This window comes from Balaenoptera ricei, chromosome 3, assembly GCF_028023285.1.
Source record: "Balaenoptera ricei isolate mBalRic1 chromosome 3, mBalRic1.hap2, whole genome shotgun sequence".
Lineage (NCBI taxonomy): Eukaryota > Metazoa > Chordata > Mammalia > Artiodactyla > Balaenopteridae > Balaenoptera > Balaenoptera ricei.
The window spans coordinates 150,711,978-150,724,355 of NC_082641.1; the positions used below are offsets into that span (position 1 = coordinate 150,711,978).

Consider the following 12,378-nt stretch of genomic DNA (forward strand, 5'->3'; position numbering starts at 1 on the left):
TTTTCTGGCCAAAGGAAAATGAAGAAAGGATCCTTGTGGGCTGTAGGCACTTAGGGAAATTCAAAACAGGAAAGAGCTGGAAAAAAGAAAAAGGCTTCCCTAATTGTATATGAGAACCCACACAACACATGACTTGGGCTTGCTCTTAAGCAGTGCATGCACAGGACAGACTAAACCAGCACAGCAAAGGCCGTAAAAAGCACCCTGATATTTAAACTGAAGTCTCAGACTAAACTCTGAGTAGTGCAAGCCCAAGACAGACCCAAAGTAGCATGGCAAAAAGCAGAAAAGAGATTAGAACCAACCCCCCTAACTAGGTTGACCACCTGCTTAAAAAAATACTCACTCACACATATTCTCCAGAGGATTATTAACAGGATCTTTAACAGACTTTACAATACAACATCCATAATGTACAAGATACAATCCAAAATTACTTGACATTCAAAAGCCAAGAAAAGTGATCATTCTCAGGGGAACAGACAATCAACACATGACAAGCTAGAGATTACCCAAATGTTGTCATGGTCAAAGACTTCAAAGCAGTTGTTGTAACTATACTCCATGAAGTAAAGATAAACACGCTTGATATGAATGAAAAGAGAGAAGTTCTCAGTAGAGAAATAGAAACTATAAAATATAATATCTGAAATCTTAAAATTCACTTAATGGGGGAAAATAGCAGAATACAGATGAAAAATTCAGTCAACTTGAAGACAGGCTAAGAGAGATTATCCAGAAAAGAGAGGGAAAAAAGACTGGAAAAAAGTAAGACAATATCAAAAGATCTAATATTTGTGTAATTAGAGTCTCAGAAGGAGAGGAGAAAGAAATTGGTGCAGAAACAAAATTGAATAAATAATGGCCAAAACTTCTGAAATTTGGTGAAAGACATAAATTTACAGATTCAAAAAGCTCAGTGAAAGAATTCTTAGATATGACATCAAAAGTATGAGGCATAAAGGAAAACACTGGCAAACTAGACCAGACAAATTAAAATCTTCTGCTCTACTTAAGACATCATTGAGAAAGTGAAAAGACAAGTCACAGAATGGAAGAAAATATTTGCAAGACATATCTAAAAAAGGACTTGTATCCAAAATATATAAAGAGCTCTCAAAACCCAATTAATACGAAAACAGAGTACCCATTTTAAAATTGTACAAAAGATCTGAATAGAAACTTCACCAATGAATATACAGATGGCAAATAAGCATGTGAAAAGATGCTCATTATCACTGATCACTGGAGAAACGTAACTTTAAACCAAAATGAGATATGTCTACATACCTATTCAAATGGATACCTATTCAAATGGCTAATATCCAAAAAAAAAAGCCCTGAGACTACCAAGGGCTGACAAGGATGCAGAACAAAAGGAATTCTCATACATCGTTGATGGGAATGTAAAATGGTATAGCCACTTGAAAAAACAGCTTGGCCATTTCTTCACAGGTAAAACGTACACTTACCATATGAGTTAGCAATCCCACTCCCAGGTTTTTATCCAAGTGAACTGAAAACTTACGTTCTCGCAAAAATGTGCATGCATATGTTTACAGTGTCTTTATTCATAATTGTGAAAAACTGTAAACACAAATGTCCTCCAATAGGTAAATGGATAAACACACTGTGGTGTAACCATAAAGCAGAATGCTACTCACCAATAAAAAGGAACTAACTATTGTTATGTGCAACAATGTAGAAGAATCTCAAATGCACAATGCTAAGCATAAAAAGCCAGACTCAAAAGGCTACATACTGTGTGAGTCTATTTACAGGACATTCTTGAAAAGGCAAAATTATAGGGACAGAAAAAAAGATCAGTCGTTGTCAGGACCCGGGGGGGAAAATGGGTAAACGCAAAGCAGCAGGACAAAGGAATCTGGCGGATGACGGAACTATTCTGGATCGTGATAATAATTGTTATGGTTGCACAATTCCTTGTGCTTGTCAAAACTCACGGAACTTTACACCAAAAAGAGTGCATGTAAATTATAACTAAAAGTAAAATTATCCCACAATGTTTTCTTAAATATGAGAAAATAAGCTACAAACAATATGAAACAAAATCTATTAGAGCCATTAAACATTAAACACAGAGAAATGATCCAGTTTATCTACTATTGAAAAGTAAATAAAAACAACATAAATTGCTCTATCATTCTTTTGTGTTATCAACTGAGCCTTTCACAGAAACCATAAAAGGTAGTGACTTTCATTTATATGCAAGTCAGCAACACTTTTACCAGCTAGCCAAGAAATCAAGAGCCCTGTGGATACTGAGATATTTTCTACTTGCACCTAAATACAGAATACAGAAAGTGAATGTGCTTAGAGAAGGGTAAGAAGCGAGAAAATCCAAGGGTCCAGTGTTAGTAGAGGGAAACGCTCTGGCTCTAGTTCTTTAGAACCACGCAGACAGCTGCCAAGATTGAGTGGAACAGATAAAAACCAATCAGGAGGAAATGGAGAGACTGTTACATCTAATGTCTAACATGTAACCACAATTCTAAAAATAATACATACAAAATGCAGTCATTCACCTTAATAGAATTATCTCGAAGGCCACTGATAATTTTTTCATCATCATACTGTAAACAGTAGACACCTTTACTATTTTCAGAGCGGCACTGAATCCTCTGCAGGTTGTGTCGTCCACACCGCCAGTTAGATTCTATAGTCTAAGGGAAAAAGGAGGCAACAGATGAGTTTTTGTGAATCAACTATTCTATTAGAGTTCAGACTTTGGGGTTCCAGAAACAGCATACCACTGATACTCCATCTTGGTTTGCATAACTGTCTGTGGATAGGAATCACACTCTTTTCCAAGTAAGACATTAGCCCAACAGTATTTTTCCTCAAATGTTCCCTGCCCATCTGGCAACTGTCACAGGATTTCCAATGAGTTTGGGTTGGGTTTGAAAACAATGGCCTAGACAGAATTCAATACGTTTAAAGAATGCCATTTGTACCCAAAACATACAAATAAATAGTAACTCATTGGGTCACTCTCTAATGCCAGTTTAAATATCTGGCAGAAGACCACCACTAACATTAAGCATATACTAACAATCTGTAGCCATCCAGAGCACCGATCTTCCTGATCATTGAGAAAAGATACTGACAACTACTACCTGCCAACTACTATAGAAAGAATTTTATTATCCATTTTTAATCTTCTACCAGACTGAAGCTCCTTTAGGATAAGAATGGCACATTTCAGCCCTGGATTCTCATTCTTTCATCATTCATACAACACTTACTGAGATGTTAGTATATTCCAGGTACTGACTGTGCCAGGCATGGGGATGAAAAGACTGACAGGAAGCATACTGCTTTCAAAGGATGCAACTGCAATACACAGGCACGCAGTAACTGGAATTGGATATACTCTAATCATATGTTTATTTGGTTAAATGATCCACACATTAACCTTGGAAGGAAGTTCTCCTTACTTCCCTTTTACAAACAAGGAAACAAGAGTTTAACTTGCCTGAGGCCACAAAACTAGTAACTGGATGAGTTGGAAATCACACCCAGTTCTTCCTGACTCTGAGCCCATGCTTTTTCTACTAAAATATGCAGTGTCTACAAAGAAAGTATAGCCCTAGCTACTGTGGCAGTGAACACATAAAAAGATCAGTAACAACTCCAGATAAAATATCAGTGCCAAATGAGTGATTAAAAACTGTAAGCACTGCAGGACTAAAGGGATCTTTAACAGTGCGATAGCCTGAGACCAGTGGGCAAAGTTTAAAGAGGAAGTGGGTCATGCCCAGAGCACCAGAAGACCTAACCTTTGGTTGTGGATGTCAAGGATTTTCAGGATCAAAAGATACACTAAGAATAACCAAAGTATAAATTCCTGATCCTTGAATTTAGGGGACAATAGGGACTACAATTGGCTACACCTGAGAGTTCAGGATCTAGTTCAAAAGACATATCTGAGTAGCTAATTATCTGAGTAGCTAAAAGTTTAATTAGTTGCTTTAGTGAAGAAAGGCGATAAATCTCATCTTTATTCACAATAAGCACTTAATTAATGGTTCTGCTGACATCTAACAAACCATGTTTCCTCTTATTTTGAAGGCAACATGCTTCTGTATGCTCTAAAATGTTAAAATTTACGGAATGTTATGCCAGGTACCACGCTTCCATAACACTATGCTATGTGTTTTATATAGTTTACAGTTAATTTAATCATCACAATTCTGAAGCCAAAATTATTGTCCTCATTTTACGGAAAAAGAAATGGAGGATTGGAGACACTGATACATGTATACTTAAACAGGAAACTGTTTCCTCATTTGTGGCCTCAGTACTTAGCACAGGAGCCTGGAAATATAAGCTCTGCCCTCAAAGAGTTCCCATACATAGCCTTGAGAGAGGGCAGGATCACATATTTCCAACATCCAGGGGATGCAAAGAGGTGCCATGGAGGTGCCATGAGCGAGAAATAGCTCATCTGTCCCTCTGCTACCAAATCAGAGCTTCTTAGCCAGCATCGCCATCTCTACTGAGTTTGTAAAATGTCAGACATAGAACCACATTTCAGAAACAAAAAATCAAACAAACAACAAAACAAAAACAAAAATTTACCCCACTGTGGCTACCGCTACCAAGGTAGACAACAGATATGTCTGTAAGCAACTTTTTAAAAAGGGATTCAGAATATAAAGAATTTCTTAAATTGAACTCAATGTTTGGAATCATTTAGAGAAATAACGTATTTTTAGAGAGTGACTGAGCCATGTCAGCATGCTAATAAGCATACCAGGAAAATGCTGACTTAGGAGGCAGGCCTACTGGTAACAAGTCTTATTCATGGCCAGTGATCCTGGCAGTGGTTACCAACGTTCAGGCTACACCCTGGGGGCCCAGAAGGTTGCTGCTAAATGTGACTCCACATAAACCCAAAGTATTACAAAGGCGAATACATAACCTGTCTTGTCAATATATATGGTGTTATTTTCAAAATTCATATCGTTGTTCTTAGTTTTAAAACATACACAATTGCTTTAAAATATTACTGAATCAGTAAGCAGCTTTGCTACTCTGTATAATATTTCAATGAATAGAAAAAGCACATTTATTTACTATCACATGGGAGCTTGAAAAAAATTTTTTTAACTTTCGTATGGGAATCCCCATACCAAAAAGAATTTCCTACATGCTCTCCCACTACTCTAAAATGTTTTTGAGAACCAAGAGACTTGGTTATAATCTACTACTGTACCTAAAGCCCTGAGGACACAGCAGAGAGAAGCTGGGTAAGGCAACACGATCAGCCTGTGATACACCCATCCCCTAAGGTGTCTGGACAGAGAACACTACCCAACATAAAAGGCCAAGCCATACCCTCTATCTCCAGCCCTTAAACAAGAGCCAGAGGTCAGGACCTCTCAAAAGCTCTGCTAGATAACAGGCTTTCATTCTAAGTCAAGTAGAATTTAGGAAATGGCTTAGCTTCTCAACACTTAGAACGAGCCTACTTTCTAAAATACATTTCTGAATTTTAAAAGAAAAAGGCTTACCAAATCATTTTTGATGGGTCATTTTAGGAAGTTCCCATCTAGGGCTGTTTTAAAAATTATTAGGTTCCTGAATCCCAAAACAGGTATAGTTTGTTTCAAAACGCCAGGAAAGGGACACTAAATGAGATCAGGGAGCTGACTACTTTGTTACACACCAACCGGGTGTAATTCCTAAGACTTTACTCTTCTCAATTCTCAAGGCCACCCACAAAAGAAAGCAACACTTCCTGCTGACTGTGCCTGCCCAAAATACTACCTACCACCATATTTGACGACGTCAACTGGCTTATATAAGCCAGGACTTTTTCAGAAAAACTAGACCTTTAAAAATGGAAGGCAGCCCATTGTAGTAGAAAATACCTAGGTCAATTAGCAGCTTTAGCAAATGACTTGGACTGTTTGAGTTGCAGTCTCCTCCTCTGTAAAAGATAATATATACTTTCTCAAATCTGTTGGAAGGATCAAATGAGATTACGTACATACAGTGCTTATCACAGTGCCTACAAACGGTAGCAGTGACGCTCTTTCTCATTTGTGGAGAACACTGACCAAAAGGAGTAGGCTGTGACCAAAAAAAATCTCACCAAATTGCCGGGAACTGTTGTCTCAGTCTAGGCTGATCTTCAATGCTGATAGCCCTGAGCCCTCCCCAACCATTCCCAGGAAGGGGCTCAGCCTGCAAATGCAATTCAACAATCATCTTAACTTCAGCAGTAGGAATACAGGGCATACACAGGTGCACCTCTTTAATGATGCAGATACCTGCCATTTCACTTAGACATCATGTGGTTGTGGCTACTGTAGAGGAATATTTCATGTTTTTGAGAACTTGTAAAATCCCCTTACCCTGTGCAAATTTTCAAAATACTGGGAAAGTAGCCATGATACACAGAGTATACAGCAGCATTTAAATTGGCAATAGAGTGAAAACAGATGTCTGAGTATGAAGGAATAACATTATTTTTAGAAGCCTAAACACAACTGGGTGGGTGGGCAAATTTCAGCATTTTCTGGTTAGGACAATGTTAATATCAAGTTTGCAAACCACAAAAAAGCTCCCCACTTTCCCTGAATAAAATGTGGTTTATTAAAAGGTGCGATACAACACACCATCATTTTACTAGTGGTCTGTTCCAAGGAGAGTGCTTCAAAGGCTTTAATCCAGTGAATAAAAAAAGGAAAAAGATATATTACATGAAAGAGTTTGCCACTACTCTGAGATGGCAAAAGAGAAAAATCCAAGTTCAGGACATCAGAACTCTGACTGCTCGAGTCTATTATAACAACTCCCATCTCTCTGTTGAGGGACACCTGAGGGCATGGTAGGGCGAAAAGAGCATGGACTTTGGACTAAGAGTCTCAGTTTTGACAATTTGAGGACTAAATTAAATTACTGTGGCAAAGTACCTAACGGTAACCTCATCATTAATAATAATGATGATGATGATGATAATAACAATTAAGACTCTAGATAGCAAAGGAAATATGGCTGCTTCTTTTAGGACTGTGCCTCGGGTTTTCCAGGAATTCCTTCTCAATTCAGAGGCACTCTAAATTCTCTCCCTCCCACCCTAGCCCCTCTCCTTCTCCCTCCCCCTGTGTGTGTATGTGTGTGTGTATGGCAAGAGCACCCATGAGAGATGAACCTTTGCAGAGAACTAAGAATTCTTATTCTCTCCAGACTTCATTTCTCACAGTCTCATTTCCTGAATAATAGGGGTTGACCACACTAAGCCAGGTTCGCTACTTTTTTCTTAAACATTAGCCAATTTCTGTCAGGTCAATGTGGAAGGGCAAGGTCATCTGCTTGTCAGAGCCAAATACGGGAATGGATAGATGACAGGAGCCAGCACATGAACTGGAGCTGTCAAGGTAGAGCAAGAAGGATAGAAAGCAAAAGGTGCTGTGAACTGGCAACCCTGCAAAGCATATGGGAAAAAACACAAGAGACTCCAAGGCTGTGTATGGGCAACCAGGAAGAGGGACAAAAACATCCACTTGATGTTCAGGGTGTAATTTATCTTTTGGCAATAGGCTTAAAACCCTATAAAGCACTACCTTTGCCGTAACTGGACTAAAACAAGGCCAACTAATCTTATCTTAACTCATACGCTTTTTTCAACTAAGAGTAAAGGACACTGAGTTTTCACGCAATTGGACAAAGATGAGAAGATCACCTTGAAACGTCTGTAGGCATTTAACAACATACCTCTTTCTCCTTCTCTTCTGGAATTTTCTACTTTGAAAATGACAAACAACAACACTAAGCCTAGAGCTGGCCAGACCTCAGTTAAAATCCCTTCTCTTCTACTTAACTATGTAGGAAGTTCTAAAATTTCTCTTAGTCTCAGTTTCCCCTCCTTACAGATGAGGATGACAGGTAGCTTGTTGTAAGAATTAAATGCAATTAATAATCTATGTAAGTCACACAACATGGTTCATGAGTATACTGCAAGGGCTCAAAAGAGAGTACTTGTAATTATTATAGTCTGCTTGTGAGGGTTTTGTACCAGGCACATGGGTAACAGCCAAGCCTGTGAGTCTCTCATTTGTTTGACCCACGGATCACTGACACAACTCTCTGCTTTGTGTGTCTACTCAGGACAGAATAAAACACACTCACAAAACAGAGGTAAAGAACTCTATTTTGATGAAATACCAGTGATCTATAGCACACAAAAAGTTGCATTAAGTGCAGAAGAATATAAGGTTGATCACAAGACTCAACTACTCACTGGCTGTATGATCATGGGCAAGCTATTTAACCTGGGTGAGCCTCAGGTTCCTCAATTTTAAATATGGACAGGGCCTACCTTTCAAGTATTGTCCAGAGTGTTAAATGAGAAAATGCATTATAAAATGCTGAAAGTATCTAGGACAAGTAAACACTCTATACGTGGTACATTATTTTTATTATTATTACTATGAGTGAAAGTACCAAAGTATAAAACATCATCCCTTAAACTAAGAGATCTAGCCCACAAAAATCTGGAGGAGACTCTTGTGGCCAACCAGTGGGTTTTCCTAAACCACACTTTAAGAACCACTGGTAGACCACCATGATATAGAGGGTTTGTGTCAAAAAGGGTTTTCCCCCATAGCTCTATTTTCCCTCACATCTGCCTCTTTCTAACTTTAAAATATTATTTCAGCCTGAGGAAATGGTTATGTTAGGTGGTGTCACATACTGTCATGCCATAGAAAACTGAGTTCATACTGTCGATTATAACAGTACTAATGGGAATTAAATAAAATAATATATGTCACCAAATCTTCAACCTGATCAAAGTTCTTCCAGAGTTCCTATTTATTAATGATTGACCTTAGACATCATCCTTCTTATAATAAAGGACTTGCTGAAATTATTCAAGGAAATGTGGAGATACTTTATAAAGAATAGTTGGGAGGAAAAAAGTAACAAGTAATATAGTTTCTAAGATCTATGCATAAGCAGTGTCTTAGTAAAACTACATGGGGTAAAAGACAATCCCTCTAACCTGAAACACACATACACCAAACTAAGGTTCAAGTTAACACTATGTTTCAGCTACTAAAACTGTAGGAGCAATTTATTCTAAGTTTTGAACTGCCAGTGGATCAATTAATTCCTAAACTTTAGGATTTGTATGGCAGAAGTTTTAAATCATTTAACCTTCCCTAAAAGGTTACTTTATAGCTCATTTTAGGGAACAGAATACTCAAGACAATGGCTTGCATTTGAAATAATGATATTCCAGTCATATTCAGATTTACTGTTAACAAAGCGATTCCATTAGTTCACATCTGCCTTAAAAAGAAGGCAGCGAGGAGGGGCCTCAAAAAAAAGCACATGTTTCTCCATTAATGAATTTTGGCACAATAACTTTTATGGCTATCACCTGGGGGTGAGGATTACTTCATGTTTGGGAAACTGAGTATAACTTTATGGGTGATACAGCATTGCCTAGCAAAGGCTGAACTTTTTTGCCAAGGAGGAAATAGCGAAGTAACCAAGACCTGCCAAGAACACATGTGAAAGAGTTAATCAGAAATGCCTGTGCATGTCTTTCTTGGTTCAAGGAAAAGGGCTAAATAATAAAACTGAACTAATTAGAACACATGAACAATATCAAACATCTCCAATGTTTCTCATCAAGTTCACAGAGTTTTACTGGTCTGGGGAAGTTACACTCAAATCCAAAATGGTCCACGAGCATAATTTGCTCTATAAAGGCCACTTAACTATTGCTTAGAATCATATTTGAGTCCTTCTAATGAAAAAGTATGGGAAATGTACAAAGGAAACTGAGACTGTGCCTTCTCTAGTTCTCTAGAGATGGCTCAAAAAATGTAAAACTATGCTTACCTGAAAAATTGGGCCTTGGATTTAGGAAATTTCATCAAATTAAAATAAAAAGTTAATTTTGGATTAAGGTTTTAATTAACTGGTAGCCTTGCAGAAGCATTTCATGTTTTAGAAAAGTTAGATTATTTTTTACAAAAAGGCACTATCTACTCTGAAGGATAGCTGCAGATTACACATTGATTGTGACATAATTGCTGTAAGACTTCAACTTAAAAAAAAAACAACAGTTCTATGATTTTAGAACTAGACAACTAAGAACACTAAGACAACAAAGTTGAGAACAAGACACAAAGAGCCCATAAAACAGATAAATCATAAAATTACCTCTATATCCTGGATAATCTTTGGGTATAATGACCTATAAAATGAATTGGGAGGGCCATCTGTTGGTCTGTTTTTAAACAGGTACTGATCCCTGGCAAATAAAAACAAACAGATGTTACATTTTTGCACATAAAAGGGTGAATTTTATTTAAACATGGTGGTTACAAAGATGTATCTTTCAAGTCTTTTGACTTGCATTGAGCTTTAACAGTTCAAAAGCAGGATTTCTGACAATTAAGTGTACATGTTAGGCACAAGTTTACTTCAACTTACAGTTCTTTAGCATGATCCTAACCTTTCATTTTCTGACTACCCAACACAATAATCTAGCCTTTCATTCTACAGTTCAATAAAAAGTGTTAATGTAGCTTTGTGAAAAAGCTAACTGAGTACATAACTAACTATTCCCCATAAAGAAAGCACAGCCCTAACCATCACTCACACCACCACCTATCTGTCCTAGCTGTGACACTCTCTTTCTCTGTGCTGTCAGGGTACTGACATGTACAGAGCTATAAAGCTGTATTTCAGATAACAGGTTGTCTCTGAAAAATCCTGCCTGCTGTACCTTCCATCTTCAACCAGGATCAATATCTAAGAGCAAAATGGCATTATTTGACTTTCTCATATTTTCCTTTTTCTTATCTATCTTTTGGTAATGGTGTCATCACCTAAGGAAAATGTGAAAGGAAAAGCATAAACACATAGCTTTGAAAAGCCAAATTGCTCAAACTGTACAATACACCTTAATAGTTAATAAATATAAAGGAAATATGCATTTCAGAAGGGGTTATTCTAACAGCTTTAACTTTTTTTCCCCCCAACTCTTGACTACTCATCTTTTCCCACTTGTTTAAAATAGGCCAACACATTTGGCAAGTATAATTGCATTTTTTAGTAATCAAACTGACCCTAGGTCAAATAAACTTTTTTCAAGGGAACAACCAACCTAAATACTTACCACCCTCTTCTTTCTGAAAGTCCCTTCCATAGAGGGTCAGTGCGGACCATTCGTTCAATCAGCTTCTTCCAAAGCATTCCTTCGGAGATCACTCGCTGCCATTCCTTACATACCAGCTCTGCTGCACACAGAGACCTGGCATCCAGGTAGGAAAGAATGTTTTCTGCTATGTGATCTAAACCTTGCTCTACAAAATAGAAAAGGCAATGAAGGAATAGGAAGGGAGATGGAAATGTATCAGTTACCATTTCCTTAAAGATAAGAGGAACAAAGAAATCCTGAACCAGGAAACATACCTGAGTAATATCAAAAGCTCTTCAGATATACAAGTGCATGAGTACATAAACATATACACTTCTTTTTGGTTCTGATTTTTTAAGATAAAACAATTGATGGCACGAGTTCCTGTGTGTAAAAGCCAACCCTGGACAGTTCTATATTTGTCAGATATTATAATAAATGATTTCTTTTCATTTTCTTTTACATAACTCTATGGGGTAAAGACACCCCGAATTTTACAGATGAGGCAGAAAGAGGTAAAAGGATTCAAGGTTTTACAATTATAGGGTAGTGAAGCCAAGACTGGACTCCGATCTCTTGCTCCAAAGTCTGCATTCTTTCCCCTCTGATTTACTGTTTCTCGTAACAAATCATCCTATTAATACATGACCTATGTGAATCCCTTGGGGCTAAGGAGACAAAAAGGTGAGAAACACTGACTTACCTGAAAAAGTTTATGAAAAGTTAAACGACAATCCAAGAATTAAGTCAGGTGCACTTAGATGTATTTTTGTCAATCATTTCTCCATCTCCTTATGGAGGTAAAATCCTCAAAACCATGAACCACATGCCTAAAAATTCTAGAACCTTAAGACGTTTATCCTACACAATGCAAGTATCCTCTCAAAGACAACCAAGATTCAGCCTTTGCCTGACATTCACAAAGGTAAGAAGATCACTATGGTCAATGCTGTTGCCACCTGTACACTCCCATCCTGTGGTTCTGGGCATGTCCTCTGCAACTACAAGAAATAAAGCTCATCCCCAGGCCTCCTCTGTGTTGGGGTGGGAACACTAAACACACAGTCGGAAAATTCCAATTTCAAGTCTAGGTTCACCACCTAGAACTTCTATGACATGAAACAAATACTTAATACTGAAACATCCCTGCCCCTTGGCTTTTTTTTTTTTTTTTTCACTTTTCCACAACT

At 37.7% G+C, this 12,378-nt stretch overlaps 1 protein-coding gene across 7 annotated transcripts in view; it reads right to left on the bottom strand.

Annotated features, from left to right (window-relative positions):
* The window catches only part of FBXW11 (F-box and WD repeat domain containing 11), a 137,798-nt gene that overhangs the window by 20,908 nt on the left and 104,512 nt on the right, over positions 1 to 12,378 (bottom strand). For all 7 annotated transcript variants that reach the window (XM_059917673.1, XM_059917675.1, XM_059917672.1 and 4 more), the window contains 3 exons: positions 11,168 to 11,354; positions 10,207 to 10,297; positions 2,547 to 2,684 (listed from right to left, as the gene is read on the bottom strand). In XM_059917673.1, the coding sequence (XP_059773656.1) occupies positions 2,547 to 2,684; positions 10,207 to 10,297; positions 11,168 to 11,354 (416 nt within the window). The remainder of the gene's footprint in view (positions 1 to 2,546; positions 2,685 to 10,206; positions 10,298 to 11,167; positions 11,355 to 12,378) is intronic.